The sequence below is a fragment of the Diachasma alloeum genome, unplaced genomic scaffold (assembly GCF_001412515.2).
Source record: "Diachasma alloeum isolate Michigan unplaced genomic scaffold, Dall2.0 Dall_scaffold_00198, whole genome shotgun sequence".
Lineage (NCBI taxonomy): Eukaryota > Metazoa > Arthropoda > Insecta > Hymenoptera > Braconidae > Diachasma > Diachasma alloeum.
This window is the reverse complement of record NW_021680363.1, coordinates 333827-360245: the sequence shown is the minus strand read 5'-3', so window position 1 is coordinate 360245 and position 26419 is coordinate 333827. Positions and strand designations below refer to the sequence as shown.

The 26419-nt window shown below is 36.2% G+C and overlaps 2 protein-coding genes across 3 annotated transcripts; one reads left to right on the top strand and one right to left on the bottom strand.

Moving 5' to 3' along the window:
- Positions 1–1644: 1644 nt before the first annotated feature.
- Positions 1645–13510, bottom strand: LOC107035477 (alkyldihydroxyacetonephosphate synthase). The gene is made up of 5 exons (XM_015252898.1): positions 13291–13510; positions 11403–11492; positions 8332–8612; positions 6059–6347; positions 1645–3044 (listed from the first exon to the last, which is right to left on the bottom strand). Exons 1-5 carry the CDS (start codon positions 13383–13385, stop codon positions 1961–1963), a joined length of 1839 nt encoding a protein of 612 aa, XP_015108384.1. The 5' UTR covers positions 13386–13510; the 3' UTR covers positions 1645–1960.
- Positions 13511–16505: 2995 nt separating this feature from the next.
- Positions 16506–25148, top strand: LOC107035476. Of its 2 annotated transcripts, none has more exons than XM_015252897.2 (4): positions 16506–17302; positions 18886–19089; positions 20831–21016; positions 24367–25148. In XM_015252897.2, exons 1-3 carry the CDS (start codon positions 17039–17041, stop codon positions 21014–21016), a joined length of 654 nt encoding a protein of 217 aa, XP_015108383.1. In that variant the 5' UTR covers positions 16506–17038; the 3' UTR covers positions 24367–25148. The 2 variants fall into 2 exon arrangements, with proteins under 2 accessions (XP_015108383.1, XP_015108382.1); XM_015252896.2 differs by having other exon boundaries at positions 16507–17302; positions 20777–21016.
- Positions 25149–26419: the final 1271 nt, after the last annotated feature.

Below are 26419 nucleotides of genomic sequence, written 5' to 3'. Positions count from 1 at the left end.
CCTAATCGTGTGACGTAATATTTTAATGCCCCCTAATGGCTCTTTTATTTATAGAGGAGAGTGGGGCAAAATGAAACAGTCGAAAAACGACTATTTGACGCAATTCAAGCAAAAAAAAAATTGCAGGCGGCGGTATCTTCGATACAGCTGTGATTGTACGTGGATATGTCCATGGTCTTTTCTTCTTTCTCGAATTTCCTAGAAACTCTTTGGTTTCTCTCGAATTTTCTGGAAACTCCTTGAATTCCCTCTATTTTTGCTTCCGAATGGAAGCATTGCAATCGTTTAATTTTCATATTTTCTAATTTTGCTTGGAAATGATGCAGAATGGTCTGAAACGTAAAAATACGAAGTTTGGGGACCAAGTCTGTGCGTGACACTGTCCAATCGGTGGTCATATTTTCGTAAATTTGATATTTAAACGGGAAAAATCATTCCAAAAAATTAAAAAAAATTTCAGTCAATTGGTATAACTTGAGACTAACAACATGTCAAACTTCAGCTTGATCCGTCCATTAGTTTTTAAGCAATAGCCATTCGTTGTTTAACCTTTTCTCGAAAATATCTCGGAAAATACCTAACCGATTTCAATAATTGTTTTTCAAAATATTCGGCATGATATTCTCTATCTAAATCAATCAAAACATATATACCCGTTCATAAAAAGGGCGCGATCCATCGAGTGGTTTCGGAGATATTCACCTTTTTGTGATAAACGATTCCATCAAAAATCTTAATATTTTCGCGTATTATATTTGTTAAAACACTTTGAAATTTCCCTGAAAAAGCATAGTTTTTCAATCATTAGGCAGTATTTTTGTGTGGCATTGTGTATATTCAATCTGAGCGGGATTAATGTTTTCGTTTGTGGAAGTATCGTAAGGTTTCTCCTTGTTTTACCTCGAAATCGTTGTTCGGTCTCTAGCAGACGCAAAAATCGAAATATCAAGTTGAAATCAAATTTTATTACGCTAAAAACCATTCGGAAGCCCACCATCAATTTATTGATGGCAAAGAAAGTATTTAAAAAAATGAATGAGTGAGATGTTCACTGCCACATGCTCACTGCCCCCTGCTCGTTTTAGAAACTCCCAGAATTTCCTCGAAATTTCTAGAAACTCCTTGAATTTTTTCGAAATTTCAAGAAACTTCTCGAATTACCTCGAAATGCCTAGAATTTTCTAGAATTCCGATAGATGGCGTTGCACATAAGGACCGTTTCCCAAAATGACCCCCCATATTGAAACCCTAGACGTATCCACGTCAAAATGTTTTTATTCAAGTTTTTTTGTCGACTTTTTTTATCAACTTTTTCTATTCTCGGGAGTACTGATGAGAATAATAATTTTTCATTCAGTAGAATGAAAAATTATTGAGAAGTTTTGACGGGAGAAGATTTTGTCAATGGATTAATTGAAAAGAAAATGAAACATGCAAAATCCAGAGCAAAGCCCAAGGGAGACCCAGAGGGGGAAAAGGGAAAATGTGATGCTGAATTTCAATCGAATGAAAGAAGAAAAGTGTAATCAGCCTAATCTAATCAATTGAATTATAAAACGAACAGAAAATTATTATTCCCATCAGTACTCCCAATAATAAACAAAATCAATAAACAAAAGTTGATAAAAAAAAATTTCTGCTTGAATTGCGTCAAATACTCGTTTTTTAGATGTTTCATTTTGCCCCACTCTCCCCTAAAAAACTTCCCACAAAAATCCTGGCTCTCCCCGCGTTCCAAAGATCTATCGAAACCTGAGTGGCGAACGAAATTGACTTGAGCCAATTGATCCGATAGCTACTGTATAGTTTTACTCCAATAAAAACTTCAGCGTCTGTACGGTATAGTGAGTAGTGATGCAGTAATTGAGCTTAAGGGAGTCACCCCTCAAGCCAGCGACCAAGTCGCCTCAGATAGTTCCCCCCAATCTCCGCACCCCTCAAAGATAAAACCCCAAAGCCCTTACAATTTGGCTCTACAACTAGGATCCAAATTCCCCGCGGCAAAGACATTATGTGGATCCAAATAGCTCTTAGTAGCTCTGTAGAGGCCGAGCCCCGCATCCCCCACAGCATCCGGATAAAACCTAGCCCTCATCTTGCCCACCCCATGATGATGAGATATCGAGCCCCCACTCGCCAATATCTCAGCCCTCGCATTCTCCTCAATGTGCTCATAAGTCTCGACCGGATCGTTCTGCCCGAGATAGGTAAAGGCCAAATAAAAGTAGATGCAGCATCCAGCGTCGTAAGTCTGGGTTAACCGACAGGAAATTAAATAATGACTAATTCCCATTTCTTTGCAATCCCTTGCCACTCGTGATTTGACATTTCTGCAGAGTGAGGAGGCACGTGACCAGGGAACTGAGGTCTCAAAAGACTCTGAGAGAACGCCAAACTCGAGTCCGAGATCCCTGATGTAGGCGATGACGAAGGTCAGGATGTAGCCACGCTCTCCATTGGTATCACCAGCTGCCAAGCCACCGAATTCCTTAGCTATTGCGTAAATCTTTTTCTCTTGGTTTGCAACTTCGGTTGATTCGTAGCCCTCGAATAATAAAGTTGCCACACACACGCTGTCCCATTTGAAGCCCTTGATCTTGGTGACATACGCCTGTTTCAATGTCTGCATTATCTTGTCGGCGAAGCCGTGCTGGGGTCTGAGGGCCTGGCCAAACCGAAACTGTTCGTTGTCCATCAGTCGAATGCTGGCAGGTTGGCAACGCTGTTTCGCTACTTCTCTCATGGCTTCGACTCCACTCTGAAAGTCCGGGAAGATCACAGAGCCGTATTTTACGATCTTGGGGAGGGGGCGGATCTTGAGGACAACCTCGGTGATCACCCCGAGGGTGCCCTCGGAACCCAGGATCATGTGGTCGAAGTCGGGACCGCTTGAGATTCTGGGGACCTGGGCACTGTGTTCGAGGGTCAGGGAGGAGTCCTCGGTGCGACCGGTCACCATTCGCACTCGAATGAGGAGGTCCTCTATGTTGCCGTAGGTGTTCTTCTTCATTCCGCTGGCGCGAGTCGCTACCCAGCCGCCGAGGCTGAAACGAATACGGAATTTTTCATTTTTTTTTTTGGTCGCGTAGACCCCTAGTACACTGAGAAAAAATAGTATATTTCGTAACGAGTGCAAAAAAGTGTTTTATATGATACGTGCGTGTAACCGCATGGGTTTCGGTTGACTATAGTCAACTGAAACCCGAAATAACGCATGACGCGCATGCGCATCACCTATTAAAAGAGAATAACAAGGAAGGAAATGTAACCTCCGAATAGTGAATACATGGAATGACTGAAAAATGAAAAGGTGATTTTCGAAGCAGATAAAATGAGCCAAAATCGTATAATTCCTGATAGTGATGAAGAGTTAGGCAGTGAGGAGAATTTATTTACTGATGAGGAGGAGTTTATTGGTGATGAGACATTTGAAGAAAATGGAAATAAAATATTCTCCGATTTTTCAATTACGTTTTGTATCATATTTTTTTATAATTATAACTTTCTTTTTTTTTGCGAATTCTTAATGATTTTAAAAAATTGTATTTTGTAATTATTATAATTAATTTTTTTCAATTAAAAATAATTTACAAGTTTTTTGAACTACATATTTAATGAATATAATTAATTTTTTCTTCAGAAGTTACGCATAATTTTTAAATCACACTTTTTTATAATTATTTTTTTAAATAAATGTGATCTTTTTTCTTCAGTGGGGGGGCTTCGCCCCCCACACCCCCCACTCTCCCCCCTCCGCCACCCGACTTCATCACGCACTTATATAAAATAGTATACGCAACACGTGCGGACAGCAGGCGGTATCACTAGTAACCGCCTGCTTTCCGCACTAGTTGCGTAATGTACTATTTTGGCGAGTGGGAGGTTTATATCACGAGCCGAAGGCGAGTGATATAATCCCACGAGCTAAAAAAAATTTTTTCACGAGTTACGAACAATATTTTTCATCACAATGTGGCGGAAATTGGACTTTTAGGCACGCGGAGCGTGCCGAAAAGTTCACTTTTCGTCACAGCGTGATGAAAAAATTATTTTTTTGCCAAATATCCATTCACTTGAGAGAAGCATTGATTTTTTCAATACCGTATTTCTCCAGTCGAGTCATTCCCAGACAATACTCATTAGCTTTATCATGTCAGTTATGACCTTGAGGGTCAGTTATGACTCCCTCAATAAATATCAACATTGAAAAATTGATGGAAATTCTTCCCTCTAGAAAATAGTAAATTTAAGAAATATGAATAATTATTAGAGGAGTTCATTCAAGGTCATATGCAGCATAGTCAGCCTCTAGAGCAACATGATTGTTATAATTGAAACTTAATTGAAACTATAATTGAAACTATAATTGAAAAGAATTCAGTAGCGAAGCGGTAAAACGGTTTAAGTTGACTTTTCCCAGTTGAGTTTTTGAGGAATATTTCCGAATCTAAAGGAGATAGCGAAATTTTCGTGATTACATTTATTGTAGCACTCAATCGGCTCTACAAAAAAGGTTATAACAAAAATGTTGCTATCTTCCTTAGATTCCGAGAGATTCATTGAAAACTGGTCAGTAGCCAAAATTGACTTGTATCGGTTTATCAGTTCACTACTGATTAGTTTGGTTCGAATTTGAAAGTCTCAAATAACTACTCTGCTTTTAACAACAACGAAATATTTAGCTCAAGAGGCAGATAATTGATACGTGACGGTACCTTTTCAGGATGAAAATATCTCATATAAAGCTAAATTTATCAAGAATTATTTTGTCCCTAAGTTGGAAGATTTCTGTCATATCATTATTAATATTTCATTTAAGGGTTCATTTCTTGTCTGTGATTATTAGATAGCCGAAATGAAAAACTACTATCCCTTGTTTCGCACAAGACAAACATTTTTCGGAAGCAAAATACGCATGGGAGTATCGAATAACGAAGGAACAGTGTTAGAAATTACAATTTCTGGCGTGTACGGAGAATGCAATTTTTTTTCAACTACTAAATCTATTTTTGTGACAAAAATTTTTCATCTCGGCGCACTCTCTGCATGTTTCACACGAAAAAAAATCCTTTTTTCATAATTTTCGAAAAACTATTTTATTGGCACAAGTAAGACTTGTTTAAAAACTTTGTCGTTTTTCTCTCCATGTAGTCAAGGATTCACGGATGCGTAACATCTACGAAGCGCTGCCTTACGGCCGTAATAACAAAAAAACTTCAAGTCCTATGTAGGTAATCTCATGCTAACACCGACATTCGGTGCATATTATCTATTTTATTTCTCGAGTCAAATTCTTATCAATATAAAGGAGATAACTAATAACTCCGTCCATCAGTTGGAAAAAATGAATATGTCGAGTGTTTGCTATTTTCGACAAATATTCTCAATTATTTATTCATCTCGACAACAAGTCATAAAATTGAATGAAAAATAATAATTTAATTCTTTCGACATATCATCTTTAAGAGGAGACTACTATGAGTTATAAAAGTCGCAGGCGATTGGAACGAGATTTCTCATACATTGAAGATCGATTATATATGTGTAAAAATTAATAATTAGTGCAAAAAAAATTGTCTATTGTTCCTTTACCCCACACATGCTTGAAATGTTAAAAATAGTCCAGGGCCTCCAATTTGTTAGCTACAGAGGTTTCTTTTTCAAAATTTTTGAAAAAATGTGTGCAATAATAATTACGAATTAGCTTTTTGAAATTCGACTCCTACACAGCCAATTTCGTTTTGCTCGAGATAAACATTTGCGCGATTAATGTAAAATAGATAGAAAAATGATCTTTAAAATATTCAAAATATATTCTCGATTCTTTCAGAAACATTTTTCGGGCGGACGGACAACAAACAATGTTTTTTGCATTAATTGTATTTTTGGATATAGATAATCGATCTTCAATGTATGAGAAATCGCATTCCAATAGCCCGCGACTTTAAAAATTCATAGTAGTCTCCCCTTAAAATACTCAACACCAAGGCAATCAAATATTCATAAAAATGTGAAAAATCGAGTCACATCTTCAGGAAAATCCTGAACCAATCTTCACCTGGAAAATTCGTATGAATCAGGTTCATGTCCCGTGGTGAATCCCCTCAGCCTCAACTCCCTCTCAAGATCCTGTCCAATAATCCCAGACTCGCAGCAAGCAACGAGATTATCCCGATCAATCCACAGTATTCTATTCATCTGTGAAGTATCTAGTGAAACAATCGTTCTTCTCTCATTCGTAGGACAACTAGTAGCCCTGCTAACACTAGTCCCTCCCCCGATGGGTATGCAAGCAGCTCCATACTTCACACACATCCTGATGATCTTTTCCACATCGTCATGGCACTCTGGAACAAAAAATATGTAAATCCCTGAACTGTCACGATCCCTTGATACATTTAAGTTTTTTCCTCAATATCTCAGCCATAAGACGTCGAGTTTTTTTCCTCGTCATGTCTTTACATTAATGGATAAACGGAAGAATGACGATCCTTTATAAGTGACTCTTAAAAGTATATTCAAATTAATTACTGTGAGGTCAACACGATGGATGTACCTGATGACGTAATTCTACGTTCCCTCGACCCGTCTGATAAAGTTGACGTTTGTATTGGAATTACTCACCGGGTAATTAACATCATATCTTATCACTGAAGAGGCTTAGAACGTAGGCATGCGAGCCTTGGGGAATGTTCTGCGGAAATGTTCTGTATTTTTTATTTGGAAAAATTCCAAATTGAAAATTCAAGGAGTGGTAGAGCGTTAGGTGTAAATTCTATTTGTATTTTTGAGGATAATTTAGGAGAAAATGTGAAAAGAGCTCTTTCGTAGAGAATTTAATTTTCCATAGGAAATGTCTTTCGATATTTTGTCCGAAAATCATTCGTTACGAAGATAATGCAATTTTGAATGAGTCTAATCACCCCAATTTGTGTTTTCATTTCCAGAACGAGTGATTGTAAGAGAAATTAATGGAAAAAGTTTTTTCTGCATAATGGATTATCAACAAAAAATATCTTTTTATCTTCTGGAAAGGCTCATCTAGATGAGAAAAAGTCATTTTTCGTTACTTTTTATAATTCGACATGTTTGCAATCTCAATTGCTCTCTATAACTAGTTCTCAATTTTAGAAGATGCCGATCACCCCATTTTATATAAAAAATTAAGTTTGAAAAAAAAATTTCAATATTTTATCCTGAAACCGCTACTTAAGGATATCCATGTATCTTTTACAGTTTGGTGTAGACTCCAACTATAGATTCAACCACTTTCAATCATCAAATTTGTCAATTAAATTGCGTGAGAAAAATTTGAAAAAATTCATAAATATTCAGTGTTATGAATACATTCATGAATTGAATATTCGTAAATATTTAAATTACATTTTGCATGGAATTATTATTCTTTTAAATATTCGTTGTTTATAAATAAATAACTAAAACGGTTTAAACTTTCGGAAACATTATTTTTTTACGCATGAAATCGATTTCTAGTGAAATTCTGAAAATGAATGAATTTGTAAATTATTGTTATAAATTATTTCTACAAAATGCTCGTGATTTTAAAAAATTGCACTTTTCAACTTATTTCATCGATCTTCTTCCAAAAGTGAACTTTCTTATTTTTTTCAGATTTTAAAAATGTATTCTAACTGTTCAATATTGAGATTCAAATTCAGACTTGCAAAGTTTAAATAATAAAATCATTGTAAAATGTTCCGAAACGTAGGGTCAAATGGGGCTCAAATGAAAGCTCTGATGATCGACTACAAAAGTAGAAGAGCATTTCATTGGAGAAAAAATAGCCAAAGTACTTGAATATCCTTACGAGATAATCCAATATTCGATAAGATGATGAGTCCAATCCTAGCTCAATAACTCAAATCCAACTTCTTTTATATTTGTTCATTTATCTCTAGAACCAAAGATTTGCGGAGAAAATTTGAAAACATCTTTTTTACGGATGAATGAATTTCCAACAAAAAAACGCCTCTAAATGCTGACCACTCATTCTCGAGATGACTCAATATATCTAACGAGTTGTGAAGGAGAAATTTTTTGTTACATTTTACAATTCGGCTGTTTCGTCAATTTTCGTCAATACATGTTATATGTTTTTTACAAAAAATGTCGCTTTGATATTTTATCCTAAAACCAGATGCTTCATTCGGCAAGATAACACATCCTATAACGTCCCGAATCAACTCTGACAATTTTATTAATTATCAATTACCTAGAAAAAATTCCTAATCTTCAGGGAAAAGCAGAGAGAGTCTTCTCGAAGCGTCATCCTATTTCCTATAAAATTCATTAAAATGAAAACCCACATACTTGGCCAAAGAACAATATCAGGTAATCGTTCGATGTGCCCTCGTTTCAGTTGATACATTTCCCTCAACGTGTGTCCATGGGCCCTGAAGAGCCTGTCCATTCCATCAGTAGAATACGTAATTTTGAACTCTTCAATGGCATCGAGAAACTCCTGAGAGATAATGGGCTCTGGAAAGGTGGCTGGCAGTGGTTGTGGTGGTTTTCTATCCTCCAAATCAACTCCAAAAACATCTTTCACCCATTGGGTAAAGTATGGAAGTTGCAGATTACCAATGGGATACCTTGAGTAATAAATTAAATTTATTTTTCATGCAAATATGTTATTGTAGGAACGTAAAAAAGAAGTTGTCCATGGTGAATATGTTATTTGTAGAACGATGCATTGAAAAGCAAATGGTTTTTTGTCGTGTGAGTTTACTCATTACGTAAAAAAATTCATTGGGTAAATAGGTGGGGCCGAAAAGTGGTCCTCGAGACGTTCTTCGTGAATTCATGTCAATTTGTTTTGTTCATTTGTAGGTGTGCGGATGCTAATGTCAAAGGGAAACTATTTATTCAGGTATTACAACATCGGGATGTTTTGTGTCAAGTGTTTTATTTTTCTCTGCAGGAATGTTTACGTTGCAGGGAGGCAGGAACAAACAGAGCGAAATACTTGAGTGCTAATCATCTGACGGATTTTTTTTAAACTCTTTTTATGCATGTGGGGAGATTCCGTGACAGAAGGACGAATTGAAGATTGAGATGACTTCTTATTATGCGGTTCTAATGGGGGAGGATGAGTCTGGTGGAAATGATTAAAGGGTTTGGACGTTATCATTAGAGGATTCAGAAGGGAAGGAGTAAATAATAGCGACATGCTGAATTTGACGTTTTATGAGTTGTGGATTTATCTTGCGAACGAGTCATTTTAAGAGGGAGTGTCCAGGGACATTTTTGTGCGGAAAAAATATGTTCCCTTAAAGTCCCATTAGTTTTGTATTTAAACAATGATATTGCAAAAAGTGTATAATTATCGAGATAAATTCATAATTGAGAGGGAAAATTTCTAGTCAAATGTAGAGCACTTTAATTATGCAATTATCTTGGAAATAAGGGGTTTTAGGAGGAAACGTCAAAAAACCTTTCTTGTAAATCATAAAATTTATATCCAAAAATGTGTTGCAAGATTTCGTTTCAGAATTTTAGAATAATGCAATATTTGATTCGTAATGAATCGAATTAGTCTACTTCATTAATTGAGTTTCTCCTCGTAAACAAACGATTTCAGAAATGTTGGAAAATATTGTTCCTAGAACGTTGAAATTTTCAACAAAAAGAATATTTTGACTTTTCCCATTTAAATTTAAATTAATGAGATAATGTCATAATTCACTGAAGAGGAAAATTTCTAAGTCAAGTTCAATAGCGACTTTTTAAATGAGGGGACAGTGAGGCAAAACAGAAATTTGCATTTTTTTCTGTGTCCACAACTCGGAGACAAACTGATCAATTAAACTCAGACGAGACTCATTACGACGTGAAGAAGAAGCGCGTTTCTCATGGAAAAAACATACTCCCATTTTATTAACTTTTCGCTGTTGCGCTATGAACGCCGTGCCGCACGTGGAACCAAAATCAGGATAAAAATAAATCTAATATCCGAAAAATTTTGAAACCCCAAGAATTGTCTCTTCAATCTATTTGCTGTTCCTTAGTACATTCTCTTTGCGCCACAATGGATGAAACATTAGAAAAGTGAGTTTTTCTGAGAGCTGAGCTTGAAATACGGTGCGGCGCTCAGTACGCAAGCACAAATGTCAGTGGAATTTTCACTGGCAGTCAGTCCGTAACAGGGGATGAAACTCCGACTGCCTCCTCCACTTATATTTGGTTGCAGAGGTTTAGATACCAATTATTTCGTTATGACCCTTACGAGGTGTGACCCTCGAGACGTATGATCCTGGCGAGGTATGAACCTCGTGACTTTTATCACCCCGCGAGGTATAATCTTCGCGAAGCTTTACGGTTTACGATAAAAGGTAACTTTGGCTGGTTTTTTACATTTATTACGTGAATTACGGGTTTTTCACAATGTCATATAAAAAGCTGCGGTTATCGACAGATGCATAACCCTGGTCATTGGTTGTGATTGATTACAGAGTCAAGTTAGTGGGAAATTCAAAATAAAGTATGAAATGTATTATTGGTAATGTAAAAAGGGTTCGAATAAAAATGAAAAAGAAATATCCACAAATTTTAACTCATAAAACATCATAAAAAGTTGAACGTGAACGAGTGTTTTGACGTACGAAGACCCAATCAAAAAGATTCTTGCGGCTGGCGGCAATGCTTTATCACCCAAACCGCGTACAGCGCGACGATAACCGCGCGACCACAGACGTCAGGTGAGCTAGCGCGACCAACGGAAAGATTAACAATTCAATGACGCATCAACATTTCAAAAAAAGTTAGAACTATCCACTGCTCCTCTTTTGCCTCTATGCCATTTCTCTATGCAATCGAAATCAATTGACTTCAGGAAAAAATGTTAGGAAATACTCTTGGCAGAGGATTGAATTCCATGAGAAAAAATTATCTTTTGGAATTTTCTCGCGAATAGTGGCTGAAACGACTCCTCACTCAATTGGAGAGCGAAAATGTAAGGAATCCTCTTTTGAAAAAATTCTATTCTCTACAACAAAATAGTACAAAACCAAAAATTCCATATTTAATTCAATATTAATATCTACGATTCCGGATTCAGTTACAAATTAGTTTTTCCACAATACCTCAGGATCATCGATCAACCGTCATCACTTGTCCATGAATTTTATATTTTCTTATCTATTTCAATTAATCATTATAATCAACTGAATACTGTTTTATTTCTGGTCCGAAATAGTATATTTTGATACAAGTGAGACGGAATTTTCGACAAAAAATTTCTTTTTCCATTTGCTTTCAGAATCACCAAGACAACTCGATCTTTATCAAGTCGTAAAGAATCGCTCCTGAATTCACTACCAAATCAATTTTCCCTTTTCCAATTTTTTCGACGTTTATGAAAATATTAAAATAATCCCTCTCACCTGGATCCAGTGAACTCGATGATCATCTTCTCATTAACCTGAAACTGCGAGTCTTTGTAGCCCCAGCCATTCCACTTGAGCAAATCTTGTCTGAAACAAAGAGAACCATCTCCTTAAACAAACTATCCATCTTGCACAAATCAATTTTTTTTAACTGTGGGGGATCATATGAAATCAACTTCTCTGATAATTGAACATCAATTGTAACCGATTTAATAATGAGAAATGAATTTTTTTTATACGCAAGATCTTATGGAATTTATTTTGCAATTGATAATTCACTTACTGGGAGACTCCAGAAGTAGAAATCAAAGTAGAGGGCAAGGGGAGAAAATATTAGGACGGATGGGGCCAAATGCAAACTTTATTTTCATTCATCGAATATTCTAACTTTTGACAAAATAAGACAATGTTTTATTTCATGGAAATTTAGAGAGTTTTGGGTTCCAAGGCTCAGCCCAGGGGCTGAATTCCGAAGTAACACGGTAACACGATGAATATTTGTTGCGCTCTCTCTAGATGTAAAATGACCGTCAAGATTTTCTCTGGTCATTTTTGCGACACGAAATTCGGTCACTTTTTTTCTGACCAAAAATGTCCAGTCATTGGCCTTCGGTCAGTGACGTGTAATTTACGTGTAAAATGACGGTTAATTGACCGGTCAGCTTTGTCTATAGTACTGGTGATGCAAACTGACCGTAATTTTTATGCTCAATCATTTTTTTTTTCATTTTCTTCATGAATTTTTTAGAAATTTGAATAAAATTATAAATAACGCCGAAACGCAAATCGAAAATTTAGTGATCATTACCTTAATATGGAAAGTAGAACTTTTCGTAGCACTTTTTTTATTTATTATTATTATAGAATCTATAAAACTCTCCAGCAAACAGTATATCGACAATTCGTCGACAAATTGCCGATGTCCTGTTGAATTTTATATGGCACTGGCAAAAATTGTTTTCTGGGTCAATTATAGAAAAATAGTCGTATAAAATTTTTCATTGGATAAATGACGTCGTAAATCTTCTCATTTGAGAACTGATTAAAGAATTCTATCAAACATACGGTGCCTAAATCAGGCTCTCTTACTAAAATTTAGAGAGTTTTGGGTTCCAAGGCTCAGCCCAGGGGCTGAATTCCGAAGTAACACGGTAACACGATGAACAACATTTGTTGCGCTCTCTCTAGATGTAAAATGACCGTCAAGATTTTCTCTGGTCATTTTTGCGACACGAAATTCGGTCCCTTTTTTTCTGACCAAAAATGTCCAGTCATTGGCCTTCGGTCAGTGACGTGTAATTTACGTGTAAAATGACGGTTAATTGACCGATCAGATTTGTCTATATTACTGGTTATTGGTTTGAAATTTCGTCGAATGAATTAATGCATTTTTATTTACTAGTGAACAGAAAGAAAACATTTTTTGATATTTTTCAATCAAATGTGATTGGCACTTAAATCATCCTCAATAATGAATTTTACCACTCAACTCCACCGAATTACACGTGACATAATCCTCCAATCAATTCCCACCTCCTAGCCGGTCCATCCCAGCGGCAAAAATTCGAAACCCAAGTCTAAACAACCCAGCAAACATTCTCTACCCGATCCTCCGCACAATTGATCCACTTTGATATCCAACCCCAGCGGCAGGGGTAGTTGAATATCTAAACCGTCTCACCATCATGAAGCATTTTCGTTCTGTTCACCGATCGATTCGTTAAACTAAGGGAGAAAATGTCTGTGACTCACGACTGAGTGAATGGACGAAGAATAAACTTCAATGAAGGAAAAAACATCATGTGCATGGCTAAACAATTATTCATCCCTCCTTAATCAGCCAAAAAAATTAATAACATCGGATTTTTAACTCTGATTCACTGACCTGGTTCTCGGTATAACGCTCTCGACACTCGTGGGTCCACTAATTCCCCTCGCAACACCATCCACTGGTTCGGAGGCTGCGGTCTTCCTCGACATTTTTTTATCACAATTCTACAATGATTCCCCGACTCACCGAATCAACTTTAGCATAACCTTTTAATCCACCCCTGTCACTCAATTTCTCACCGTCAAAAAAACAGTCAACGTCGATGTACCTTCGACGACGGTATCACACGCACTACCGTCTCGACTATTTTTCCCCCTCGTGCACACGAGTAATTCCTCGTTGTCGTGCACCACGACACCGGTTAAACCAAATTTAAATCGATACAGCCCCCGCCCGTTGTGTACGCTCCGCCCAGTCTGTGAGTGTGTTGGCTCCCTTTACTCCTCCTTTGAGTTACCATGTGACACATGTGCACAGACACTTTCGATTTATCGAGGGGAATTCTTGCGGGGTATAGTAATCCCTGACTGTCGGCAGAATGAGAACGAAAGTGTGAGAATTGCGGAGAGTGGGAAATTGTCGGCGCGGGCTCGAGGCATCGGGGATAGGCTCATTTGAATTGGGTAATCAACTTTCCAAGTAAAAATTACTTGTTGAAATTAGAGGATGACATGCACTCGGAATTCCTATGACGTTCATCATATTCTTCAAATTATTAATGATCTTATTTTAAATTTTGTCGAAATATTGTTTTCAAGTTATTAATAATCAAAGCGGCTGCTTATAAATGGTTTTTTATTTTGATTTTTCTAGTTGTAGAATTGGAACTAAGCTGTTAAAAAAATTGTCCCGAAAAGAAATTGAATTTTTTAACGATGATTCACTCTCATGAAATTTCCATGTTTTGTTACTGAAAAATTAGATCCTTTTCTGGAGTAGTCAATTAAATTGACTAAAAAAAATTTCAGGGCCACATAAAAACGAAAATTGTTGGAATTTTGAGTAATTCTGCACAACTATTTTTCAGAACTCATTGAAGCCGTAGAAAATTCAACTGAATGTGATTTTTAATTTCTACAATCAATTACAATATTCCAACTATCATTGAGATATTAATGATCACCTATTTCTACAACGATTTAATCTCAAGGGCGATTCAGCAAGGTAAAGGAAATTGAAAAAAATGCAGTCAATTTTATTAAAAAATTGAAATATATTAATGAATAAATCATTAAGGAATCATGCACAAAGTTTCAGATATCCTAGAAGCAAGACAACAGCCAAACATAAATTCTAACGCATTACCTCAATTCGCATAATCTCTAGATTATCGACCAGTCGGCAATGTGGGAAAAATGCTAAACTTATATGATATGCCTATAGAGATGCAAAATTACAGTCATTTTTTAAATCGCGTCATATGACCAAAATGATGGCCATGTGATGCACAATAGTATATTTCGTAACGAGTGCAAAAAAGTGTTTTTTGGCGAGTGGAAGGTTTATATCACGAGCCGAAGGCGAGTGATATAATCCCACGAGCTAAAAAACATTTTTTCACGAGTTACGAACAATATTTTTCATCACAATGTGGCGGAAATTGGACTTTTAGGCACGCGGAGCGTGCCGAAAAGTTCACTTTTCGTCACAGCGTGATGAAATAGTACATTAGAGTACAAGGGCACAACTTTCGTTTTCAACGAATGTGTAGTTTACAGGCCGAGCCGAAGGCGAGGTTTTTGTTGTGAAAATGAAGAAATCGAATTTATTTAACTCCATATACTCATAGATGTTTTATAAATATTGATAATGACTTAAAAAGAGTTAAGACAATGCAGAGAATATGAAGAGTGCAGCATTAATAAATAATTTTTAATGTTTGACTAATTCTTTTTTTTTTACTTTTTAAAATAATCTGATTAAAATCTGTAATTGTTGAAATATCAGGGGAGGGTTATGAATTGATTTCCTAGAAAACTGAAAAAATTTATTGAATTCTTCGGGAAATTTCACAGTTTTCCACATAACCGTAAATCACAGATTTTTCTCGAATTATTTGGGAAACCGAAGAATTTTCGTGAATTTTGTAGAGTTTAGAATTTATGTATGAAAATCTGAGAAGCAAGAATTGATCAGTTTGGCGTGTGATAAATATGAAAAAATTAAAATTTGGGAAGTGAAGAATAATTTGTGAGTTGAAAAAATTTAGAAATACTATGTTTTTTTTTCTCATGATCAACAATTAGGCAATTTAGATATGTTTTGATATAAAGATCAACGTCACACATGAAAAAATGAAAAATATGACGCAGAAAAAATTTGTGGCATTTGACGAATTTGAAAATACCGGGGATTTTTTTCAACGCCCGCTTCACGTGACTCATTGACCAACCAGAATTGAGGATTAGCGGTCAGGCAGTTTCGAGATATTTCGATATAAAACAACTTCACGTTTCTTTCATCTTTAGGAAATAGGACAAGATCTATGCGCGTGCTCTCGCGCGCGCTGATCTATTCATTTGTCGAAATGAAGAAATGGAATTCATTGAATTTCATTTTCTCATGAATACCTTATAAATATTGATAATGAATGAAAGAGAATTCGACTAATGATTGAAGTGAATAGCGAAGTAGAGTAAAAGAATCTATAAAGAATTTTTCATCACGCTGTGACGAAAAGTGAACTTTTCGGCACGCTCCGCGTGCCTAAAAATCCAATTTCCGCCACATTGTGATGAAAAATATTGTTCGTAACTCGTGAAAAAATGTTTTTTAGCTCGTGGGATTATCCCACTCGCCCAAAAAACACTTTTTTGCACTCGTTACGAAATATACTATTTCATTTTCAGTTAATCATCTTCAATTTTTTTAAATAATCGGTCTCCATAAAAGAACAGAATTTATTAATTTCACCGATAATATATATACATGTGAAATATATATATTATATATGACGTGAAAAAAAATTTACCTCTGAAGAATTTGAAATTATGTCACTGAAGAATTTGAAAATGCCGCAGGTTTTTTTTGTGAATAACTTCGTGTCACATATTGACCAATCAGAATTAAGGATTTTCGGTCAGGCAGCTTCGAGATATTTCGATATAAAACAACTTCATGTTGCGTTCATCTTTAGTAAATAAGATATTTAAAAATCCCCCCCGAGGATCGTTCAACCGAATTCCCTACTCTGATTGCTGCCTTCCCAGCCAATAAGAATCTGCCTTTACGAGCGTCGACCAATCCCCTCTCCCCACTCCCTTCGACGACCGATCGACTCCGAAAATTCTGACCCAAAAAAAACTGAATTCACACGGTCAGGAGCACGCAATGAATCGCACCAACTGTAGGCGGCTCGTAACAAAAGGATTACAATAGAGGGGAGTGGGCGAGTGTCTCTCGAACGAGGCCATTGCGATTCAGCGCCTAACGATTAGTCATTTTGGTACATTCTGTGTATTCCACGGGTATTCACACATTCAACAGTTAAAATATCTTCACTTGTGTACGTCAGTGCGAAACTGCAGTGCATCAGGCAGATGCATTATCATTCTTCCCGAATACGTGAGGAATTAACTTCATCTAGTGACGCATTTTCAGAGGATTGAGAGGCTAATTCACTCTACAAATTCATGTAGATTATTGTTGATCGTCATTAGTGCTCCGTAGTGATCGAAAAAAATCATCTTGTGATAGAATCATCATGTTGATTCTTGTGTAGATTATTTTAGAGTCGTAGAAGCCAGAATTTCGTTGGACCATTCGTTTTTTCATTAGTTTGTGGGAGAAGTATACTTGAGACATGCCTGACAGTGAAGCGGTTTATCAACCCACTACTGTGGGGTATACCTATGAGACCGGTGGTGATAGTCATGAGGTTGGGGGTGGTTCTGGACTGAGGAATGGATTCTCCAGGATCATGTTCAGGCACAAAGTCAGCACGAGGAAATGGCTGGAGTGGGTATTGTTGTCGGTGGCACTCTGTGCTACTGTTGCAGGATTCACCACACTCGTTGTTAATCTCGTGGCTTCTGATGGAGTACCTGTGCCTAATAATAGTACTCAGGTATTGTGGAGGGTGACGGGAAATGTAATGTTTTCACGTCCACTTGTTCTCATTATTCCTGAGTTTGCACACCTTTCAGAACCAAGAAAAAAAATTAATTTCCTTAAAACAATGGAAAAATGCCCTAGTGAGTTAATTGGTGGGGAATTACTTTGTAAATTATTATTGATAATGAATTTAATTAACGCTCATGTGGGGTGAGCAAACTTGTTTTCATCATTCCTGAGTTTGCACACCTTTCAGAACCAAGAAAAAAAATTAATTTCCTTAAAACAATGGAAAAATGCCCTAGTGAGTTAATTGGTGGGGAATTACTTTGTAAATTATTGTTAATAATGAATTCAATTAACGCTCATGCGGAGTGAGCAAACTTGTTTTCATCATTCCTGAGTTTGCACACCTTTCAGAACCAAGAAAAAAAATTAATTTCCTTAAAACAATTGAAAAATGCCCTAGTGAGTTAATTGGTGGGGAATTACTTTGTAAATTATTATTGATAATGAATTCAACTAATGCTCATGCGGAGTGAGCAAACTTGTTTTCATTATTCCTGAGTTTGCACACCTTTCAGAACCAAAAAAAAAAATTAATTTCCTTAAAACAATTGAAAAATGCCCTAGTGAGTTAATTGGTGGGGAATTACTTTGTAAATTATTATTGATAATGAATTCAATTAACGCTCATGCGGGGTGAGCAAACTTGTTTTCATTATTCCTGAGTTTGCACACCTTTCAGAACCAAAAAAAAAAATTAATTTCCTTAAAACAATTGAAAAATGCCCTAGTGAGTTAATTGGTGGGGAATTACTTTGTAAATTATTATTGATAATGAATTCAATTAACGCTCATGCGGGGTGAGCAAACTTGTTTTCATTATTCCTGAGTTTGCACACCTTTCAGAACCAAAAAAAAAAATTAATTTCCTTAAAACAATGGAAAAATGCCCTAGTGAGTTAATTGGTGAGGAATTACTTTGTAAATTATTATTGATAATGAATTCAATTAACGCTCATGCGGGGTGAGCAAACTTGTTTTCATCATTCCTGAGTTTGCACACCTTTCAGAACCAAGAAAAAAAAACAGGGGAGGGTGGGGTAAAATGGACACTTTCGACTTTTTTTCAATTGTTTATAACTCAGAAACAAATTTATCAATTGAGCTCAGTTTAGGCTCGTCACAAAGGGAAAGAATTGTTCTTTGTATTGGAAAAAAAAATTATCAAATTTCATGAACATTTCAATCCCTCATTAACATTTGAAAAAAAGTCAAAAGTGTCCGTTTTACCACAACCTCCCCTACCCTATTTTCCGTATGGCTGTGCTAGCTTGAGAAAAACCTTAAAAGCAACCTTAAAAAGCAAAAAAAAAGAAAAATTCGAAATTTTCGTAATTAATTAACTTTCGGGTGTGCAACTAGCGAGAGCACGTGTACTGTATTGTATTATCCAACATCAATTGTATTATTCGACTTGAATCACATGACCATCAAAAGGTTTCAATTTTTCATGCTTGGAAAAATAGAACATGTTCAGAATTTCCTGAAATAATTGAAAAAACATCAACTAACGCATTTTTCGGATTTCAGGCTGATAGTAAACCCCAGTCAGATTCAAATGGAGGCACCAAAGTGGAGGATAAAGCTCCAGAAGATCCATCCCGTGGATCTCTAGCCGTTGGAGCCTGCATAACCCTTCTGGGTGTTTCGATGGGCGCCCTGTGGATCTGGATGCGCTTCTTCCGCCGTGGTGGCAAGTCCCAGAGGGGTGGTGTGAGTCGTGCCAGTGGACAGGTGAGACCCCACAATCCCACTATTCAACACAGTAAACTCACCTCGTAATCCTCACCCTTCACCGAATTTTCATCACTCATTTTAGTAGTGAAATGGTTAAACGAGATACATCAATCCAGTTTTTTGAACATATCTTGGAGTCTATTGGAGCCGGAGAAAGCTTTGTGAGGACCTACTTTGAAGCCCTCATTTCGTTGCACAAAGAAGGTCCTCAGGAAAAATTTTTCGTTTTCATTTGATTCCGATATCTTTATCGAAAACAAATTACAAGTGGAATTTCTTCTGGATTGATTGTTTGATTTATTGATTAAACGTGTTATTGCTGTCCTGAAATTAATTATTCCCTGAGAACAATTTACATAGAAAACTACATGATAATTTGTGTTTATGATAAAATACGTAGTTCCATGTTTCACTTCCATGTGTCTTCGACAATGATGTTCATTAAGATCAATTTTCATTACATTCTTCTTCTTCTAATTCTAATGGGAGAGAAGACAGGGAGAACGAGATGTTCGTAACTTTTAATATTTTGAGATTCTCAGACCTCCCTGACACTCTTCAATAAAGCTAGATTCATCGAAATCCTGCCACTTTTTTTTATTTTTTTGGTGTCCTGCCATTTAGTAGGAAGATATTGAAGATACAAGAAGATTCATTTCATTTCTTCGTTTCTAAATGCAACTTTTTTATCAGTGTAGGTATCCTACAATTACAATTTACACAACGAGGAACAATTTAGTGGCTGTTAACAAGGCTATTACCATGATAATAATTCATTAATATTTAACGAATCGTGGTGATAGTTAAGAAGCCTCGTTAAACGCAATTAAGTCTTTATCAGTTTAGTACTTTGGGCTTTTCTATTCGTTAAATTCTTCGACGTGTCTATTCGAATCTCGTTTGACACTAGACTACCGAAGATTTCGCAGTGATTCTTTTGATTGTGATTATTCAGACAGTGATTATTTAAACTTTGAAGGTTCAAACTTAATTCTTTACTTTGAACTGTTCGGGAAAAAGAGAGATTTCACTTTTTGAAGAAAATTCATAACGTAATTCAAAAATTGTGATTTTCAAAGATTACGACTTTTTATGAATTAATGGTTCATAAGTTGTCGATTCTGCACCCAAAAAATAATCATTCTTTGTAAATTGTAACAAACTTGTTCATATTCGAAATTTTACCAGAAATTGAATTCATGCGAAACAAAATGAAGTTCTCGAAACTTCTAATAATTTCAATCATTCATTCATAAGAACGGAATGACTAAAAAAGTATTTTTTTGTCATTTGGGCCGTACGGAAGCGCTCACTGCCTACAGCCGTTATGACAAAAACTATTGTTCGTCACACGGTTAAAAAAACTGTTTTAGCTCATGATTGCAACCTTCGGCTCGGGCTGCAAACTCATTCGCCAGAAAAGTTTTTTTCGGCCTAATGACGACGCATGCTATTATGGGAAACTCATCACGAGGATATTTTTTGTAGCTCTCATTCAACTCTATGACAAAGGTCCTCAGAAAAATTTGCAACGGAAAAATCATAAAAAACTATGTGACTTGTCTCGTTTAACCCCTTCGCCACTCATTTACTGAAGAAAAAAAATGTTTTTATTTTTATTTTTAATTTATTTGAACAACCTCCCTTTGACCACATTATTTTACCCCTTATGTAAACACGTAAGATGTTGGGCGGTTTGAATCCATCAACTGACTTGCTGGTGGGTTCCACTTCGCAGTACGGGCCAGTACTTACGGAGGTGCCAAGCCAGATGACAGTTAAGCAGATTGTCAATGATAATCGGGCTGTACCGCTGTCCGATCAGGAGGAGGAGACTTACACGTTGATGGAGGATGCCAGTGGTAATTTCAAGAGAACTGACAATGCGCAGGAGAACAACATCAACAATCAGAACACAGGCTGAGTAGGTCTTCAGGATTGATTATATTTCGCAACTATTGATCCTCGTAATCACGTGATTTTCTGAGATTGAGGAGGTTCTAGTACACGTACAACCATTTCTACTGGGATTTTTTTATGATTTCGATCATTCATATTTTTTCATCACGCTGTGACGAAAAGTGGACTTTTAGGCACCCGGAGCGTGCCGAAAAGTTCACTTTCCGGCACATTGTGATGAAAAATATTGTTCGTAACTCGTGAAAAAATGTTTTTTGCACTCGTTACGAAATATACTATTCCATCACGCTGTACAAAAAAGTAACTTTTTAGGCACGCTTCGTGTGCCAAAAACATTCCTCTTTCCACATATTGGAATGAAAAATATCGTTTGATTTAAGTGCGGAAAAGTGTTTTTTGGCTCGTGGGAGGTTCCGCTTCGCACGAAGTGCGGAGCCGAAGGCGAGTGATATAATGCCATGAGCCAAAAAACACTTTTCCGGACTCGTATCGAAATATACTATTATTGATATCTTCACGTAGATTTAAGCTATTTCCCAAGAAATTCATAATTCTTTTTGAAAAGAAGTAGATTGTTATCGTTATGTCAACGATTGAATTGGATATCAAAGTTTTATTTTACGAAATGAGTTCTGTAATAGAGAAAGATGGTAATTTAGTGATCGAAGTGGTAAACTTAAGACTTTCGATGATTGTGCATTGATCTTGAGAACAAGTGATTTTAGGAGAAAATGTCAACAAGAGATGTTTTTTTTTAATAAATTGAATTCTTTTAAAATCGATGTTCTTCAAGGCATTTTCAGAATGAACTGGTGAAAACAGATTCTAATTCCAATTTAAGATATTTATGGCGTAGTCAGGGGGGGTCGAAAAAAAAGTCAAGAAACTGATGATTTTTGTTTATATTAGGTGTGTGAATATGACTCCGCCCTTTCCCAACACATGTCGTTTTTAGTATTGCTTACGTGCACTAATAAATAGCAACACTTGTATTTGATAGTCCTTTATGTCAGCTGTCAAACGCACTACGTGACATTTGGTTGAAATGTAAGCAACAAGTGTTTTTACCTCCGTGACAATGTCGGTTTTCGTTCCAAGTAAACATCATTTGCGGGAAGTGTTATTACACTATTATATTGCAAAGAAAAGTAGCGGAAACTCATCGTTTGCTTGTGGAGATTTGCGGTGAGCATGCTCCATCTAATAAATACAACTTGCAAGGAATGGTTTCGACGATTTCAAAATAATGACTTTGGCACTGAGGACAGAGAACATGGAAAACCACCAAAAAAATTTGAAGATACTGAATTGGAGGCAGAGGATTCTTGCCAAACTCAATCAGAATTGGCCGGAGCATTAAATGTTGAACGATCAACTGTTGCAAAGCGTTTAAAAGCAATGGGAAATAGTTCAAAAAGTTGGTAACTGGGTTCTATATGAATTGAAAGAAAGAGACATGGAACGTCGAAAAACAATTTGTGAAATGCTACTTCAAAGACAGCAAAGAAAAGGATTTTTGCATGAAAAATGGATATATTATGAGAATCCTAAACCCCAAAAAGAAATATCCACAGTGCCAAGGATATGCTCTGCATTTGGTGGGATCAGAGAGGTGTCGTATATTATGAGTTGCTCGAACCCTCTCAAACTATTAATGAAGAATTTTACCGACGACAACTAATGCGTTTGAAGCGAGCCATAGAAGAAAAACAACCAGAATGGGTGAATAGGCACAGTAAATTAATTCTTCAACATGACAATGCCAAACCGCATACCGCCCGAGTTGTGAAAAGATATTTAGATGGACAGGACTGGGAAGTGCTACGCCACCCGCCATATTCGCCAGACAACTCCTTCGGATTACCACTTATTCCGAACACTGCAGTCAGATCTTACGGGAAAACGGTTCACTTCATACGAAAGTATCAAAATTTGGCTTGATAATTGGATCAGCTCAAAAGACCAGGATTTCGCCCAGATTTTTGCGCCATTTGTTCAATGCTTCGCGAAACTCGAAATCAGAACAAAATTTCCGCTTTTTTAAAATAGTATATTGTGCATCAAGGGCGGAAAGTCATGTTTTCTCGCTCGAGGTGCACATGCTATTTTTCAACACGCTTGCAAAGGAAAGTTCGTATTTTGTTCTTTGATGAGCGGGAGGAAAGTACGAACTTTCCGTGCAAGTGTATTAAAAAATAATTTTGTCTGATGCTAGGAGCGGCTACTCCTATTCCAGACAAATATCCAGATTGACTATCTCAACCATCAAATTCCAAGGGGGTTTCTGGATTCCTTTATTCGTTTCTGATATAACTAGCTCGTATTAGAATTCCGGTGTAAGCATTGTCCGGGTGACCTTACTGGTGTTTTGCTTCGTTTGTTTTCAATACTTAATCACTTCATCTAAGGAATTCCATTATATTCCTAATCGCGAATACCTTAAATTGAAATATGTTGCTATCTTCAAACCCCAAAGTTAAGATCGATGAATGAAAATAATCGAAGTTTCAATTCCAATAATTAATTATCCGTTGTCCAAATAATAATTGTCTACAGTATTGCAAATTTTTCACTTTTAACAATGCACTTTTCCCAATCGGCTGATCGACGTTGTCACTTTTTCGATCCACATTAATTATTTTCCAAATATTCCAAAGACAAGCTAGAAAAAGTAAAGAAGGCTTGAAATATGTGGAAAAAATTAGAAAAGTTATTAAAAAAATATTTCGAACACAAAAATGGTCGAAATAGATTGAAAATTTGTGATTGAAATATCGTTTTTTTTTGTTCAGTGATTGGTCTTCTGCGAGAGAATAATAGATTCCAGTCAGTCTCACCTCGTACAGGGCCACTGCGCCATAAATACCTTAAAATCTACTTTGTTGATTCGGCAATCATCTCGGAAGTCGAGAGTTTTTGAAGAAAATAGAATTTCCTAAGCGGGAAATCTGGCTTCTTTAAATCTCTAATTACCGAAATGATTTCACAAAACATAAAAAACGAGAAGTTCAACTTCAAATTGAAGATATATTTCGAAAATTGAGAATTAATTTTCATAACTGATTTTAGAAGAAAATGTCAAAATGTTTCATTTGTAGAGAATTAAATTTTCTGAGCGTCTGACATTTTTCTCCAAGATTTGCAGCCTCCCAAATAATTTCATAATTAACTGATGAGAAGAGATTTAAACTCAAATAGAAAATTGACGTTGTCCAGAAAAAAATATCAAGCGCCTATTCCTTTTAGTTCATAAGATTTTGACTGAAATATGTCTCATGGCATTTTCTTCTAAATTACCTAACAAGATAATTCAGTTTTCAATAAGATGTGAAGAAATTACTCGTTCTGTTTCAGTTTACTCTGCATCTCAACTGTACTCAATAAAATACTGGGATCTCCTCAAGAAAATGAAAAATCATAATATTAAATGTAGATTCGCTCACTATCCCGATGGATAACAAGCATCCTATTTGAGTAATAATTTTAAAAAATCTACCTTCCTCAATAAAGAAATATTATATTTTTTTTAATAGGTTGTAGATGAGCCACAAAATCGAAAAAATATTTGTCAAGTATTTTAAATCATTCTCAATGGTTATAAAAATACTTTTTCGGTTTAAATTGTGGTCCGATAGATTTTGTTAGTTCGTAGAGAGCTCTGTGATGCCGCGGAAGCGAGTCACCTCGCGACCCAATGCACAACGACTTCAAGGAAAATTGAAATTGAAAAAAAAATGAAACCAATACCAGAACAATGCATATAAGAAATATTGAATGAGGGATTATTCCTCTCGTGTACTGTATGCATGAAATTAATGACTGTTTATCTTTTTTTCTATTTTTTAATATGATGAGTTGAATTTAGGTACATACTCCAAGAGATAACCAAATCATTCACACATTTCGTCGGTTTTTGTAGTTAATTTTATTCCGTCCATTACACAAAACTTGTACAATTGGGTCGAGCTTAAAGAAAACTATACCTTCGAACAATTTTCATGATTGTTGAGTAATTAGTTACTGAGCAATTGCTATAAACATATTATTGACCATGATTATTTTTAATGTTACGTTGTGTTTCATTTTATTATTGAATTTATGTACCATTATACTATGAATATATGAACGGAAATAAAGACTGAGTGAGTGAATGAGAAGAAAGATGTAAAAAATTTTCTTCTCGTATACCCTTTCGGGTCTTTACGATTTGTTTCCTTCCCACCCCCCAACCGCCTGTACCGCATTCGCCGAAGGACAAGGGAAACTTCATTTGAGGGAAAAACCTGCCCAGGTACAGTCGTCTCAAACCTCAATAAATCTTTGGAGCGGATAGGTATCGTTGACAGCCCCGAATGCACTTGTGGAATCGATGAACAAGATATAAATCACGTATGAAACTACCCCCATACTATCCCAATATAGTGATAGAGATCTCAGGACATCTAAACCAATTAAACTCAAATACCAAAGATCGTACACCATAAATGCGCTCCTGGCGTCAACGAACCTGGAACCTCCCAAAATAATCCATGAATTCATAATAACATGTCAAATTGGAATCTAATGCAACTACAGACAATCAAATGCTAACTATTCTCAATTTGTAACAAATTTGTTTACAACGTTTTGTAAGTAACCCAATGAGGGTCTACATATCAATAAAAAAAAACCACAGCAGTAATATTTTCGGAAATTTCGTCGACTATGCTATCGCAAAATTTCGGAAGTCCTGCTGTGTGGGTTTCACAAATTCAATTTTGAAGTTGACTCGAGAACTTTTATAAATTAATGATCGATATATCTTGGCAATTATTGAGTGAGTGAGTGAATGAGAAGAAAGATGTAAAAATTTTTCTTCTCGTATACCCTTTCGGGTCTTTACGATTTGTTTCCTTTCCACCCCCCCAACCCCCTGTACCGCATTCGCCAAAGGACAAGGGAAACCTCATTTGAGGGAAAAACCTGCCCAGGTACAGTCGTCTCTCACCTCAATAAATCTTTGGAGCGGATAGGTATCGTTGACAGCCCCGAATGCACTTGTGGAATCGATGAACAAGATATAAATCACGTATGAAACTACCCCCATACTATCCCAATATAGTGATAGAGATCTCAGGACATCTAAACCAATTAAACTCAAATACCAAAGATCGTACACCATAAATGCGCTCCTGGCGTCAACGAACCTGGAACCTCTCAAAATAATCCATGAATTCATAATAACATGTCAAATTGGAATCTAATGTAACTACAGACAATCAAATGCTAACTATTCTCAATTTGTAACAAATTTGTTTACAACGTTTTGTAAGTAACCCAATGAGGGTCTACATATCAATAAAAAAAAACCACAGCAGTAATATTTTCGGAAATTTCGTCGACTATGCTATCGCAAAATTTCGGAAGT

What these genes read in the sequence shown, in the direction of transcription:
- LOC107035477 (XM_015252898.1), bottom strand. Translation starts at nt 13,385, where the DNA reads ATGTCGAGGAAGACCGCAGCCTCCGAACCAGTGGATGGTGTTGCGAGG. An exon ending in AGCGTTATACCGAGAACCAG is followed by an intron (nt 11,493 to 13,290) that starts GTCAGTGAATCA and finishes TCTTTGTTTCAG; the next exon opens with ACAAGATTTGCTCAAGTGGA. An exon ending in ATCGAGTTCACTGGATCCAG is followed by an intron (nt 8,613 to 11,402) that starts GTGAGAGGGATT and finishes TTATTACTCAAG; the next exon opens with GTATCCCATTGGTAATCTGC.
- LOC107035476 (XM_015252896.2), top strand. Translation starts at nt 17,039, where the DNA reads ATGCCTGACAGTGAAGCGGTTTATCAACCCACTACTGTGGGGTATACC. An exon ending in TGCCTAATAATAGTACTCAG is followed by an intron (nt 17,303 to 18,885) that starts GTATTGTGGAGG and finishes TTCGGATTTCAG; the next exon opens with GCTGATAGTAAACCCCAGTC. An exon ending in TGAGTCGTGCCAGTGGACAG is followed by an intron (nt 19,090 to 20,776) that starts GTGAGACCCCAC and finishes TAAACACGTAAG; the next exon opens with ATGTTGGGCGGTTTGAATCC.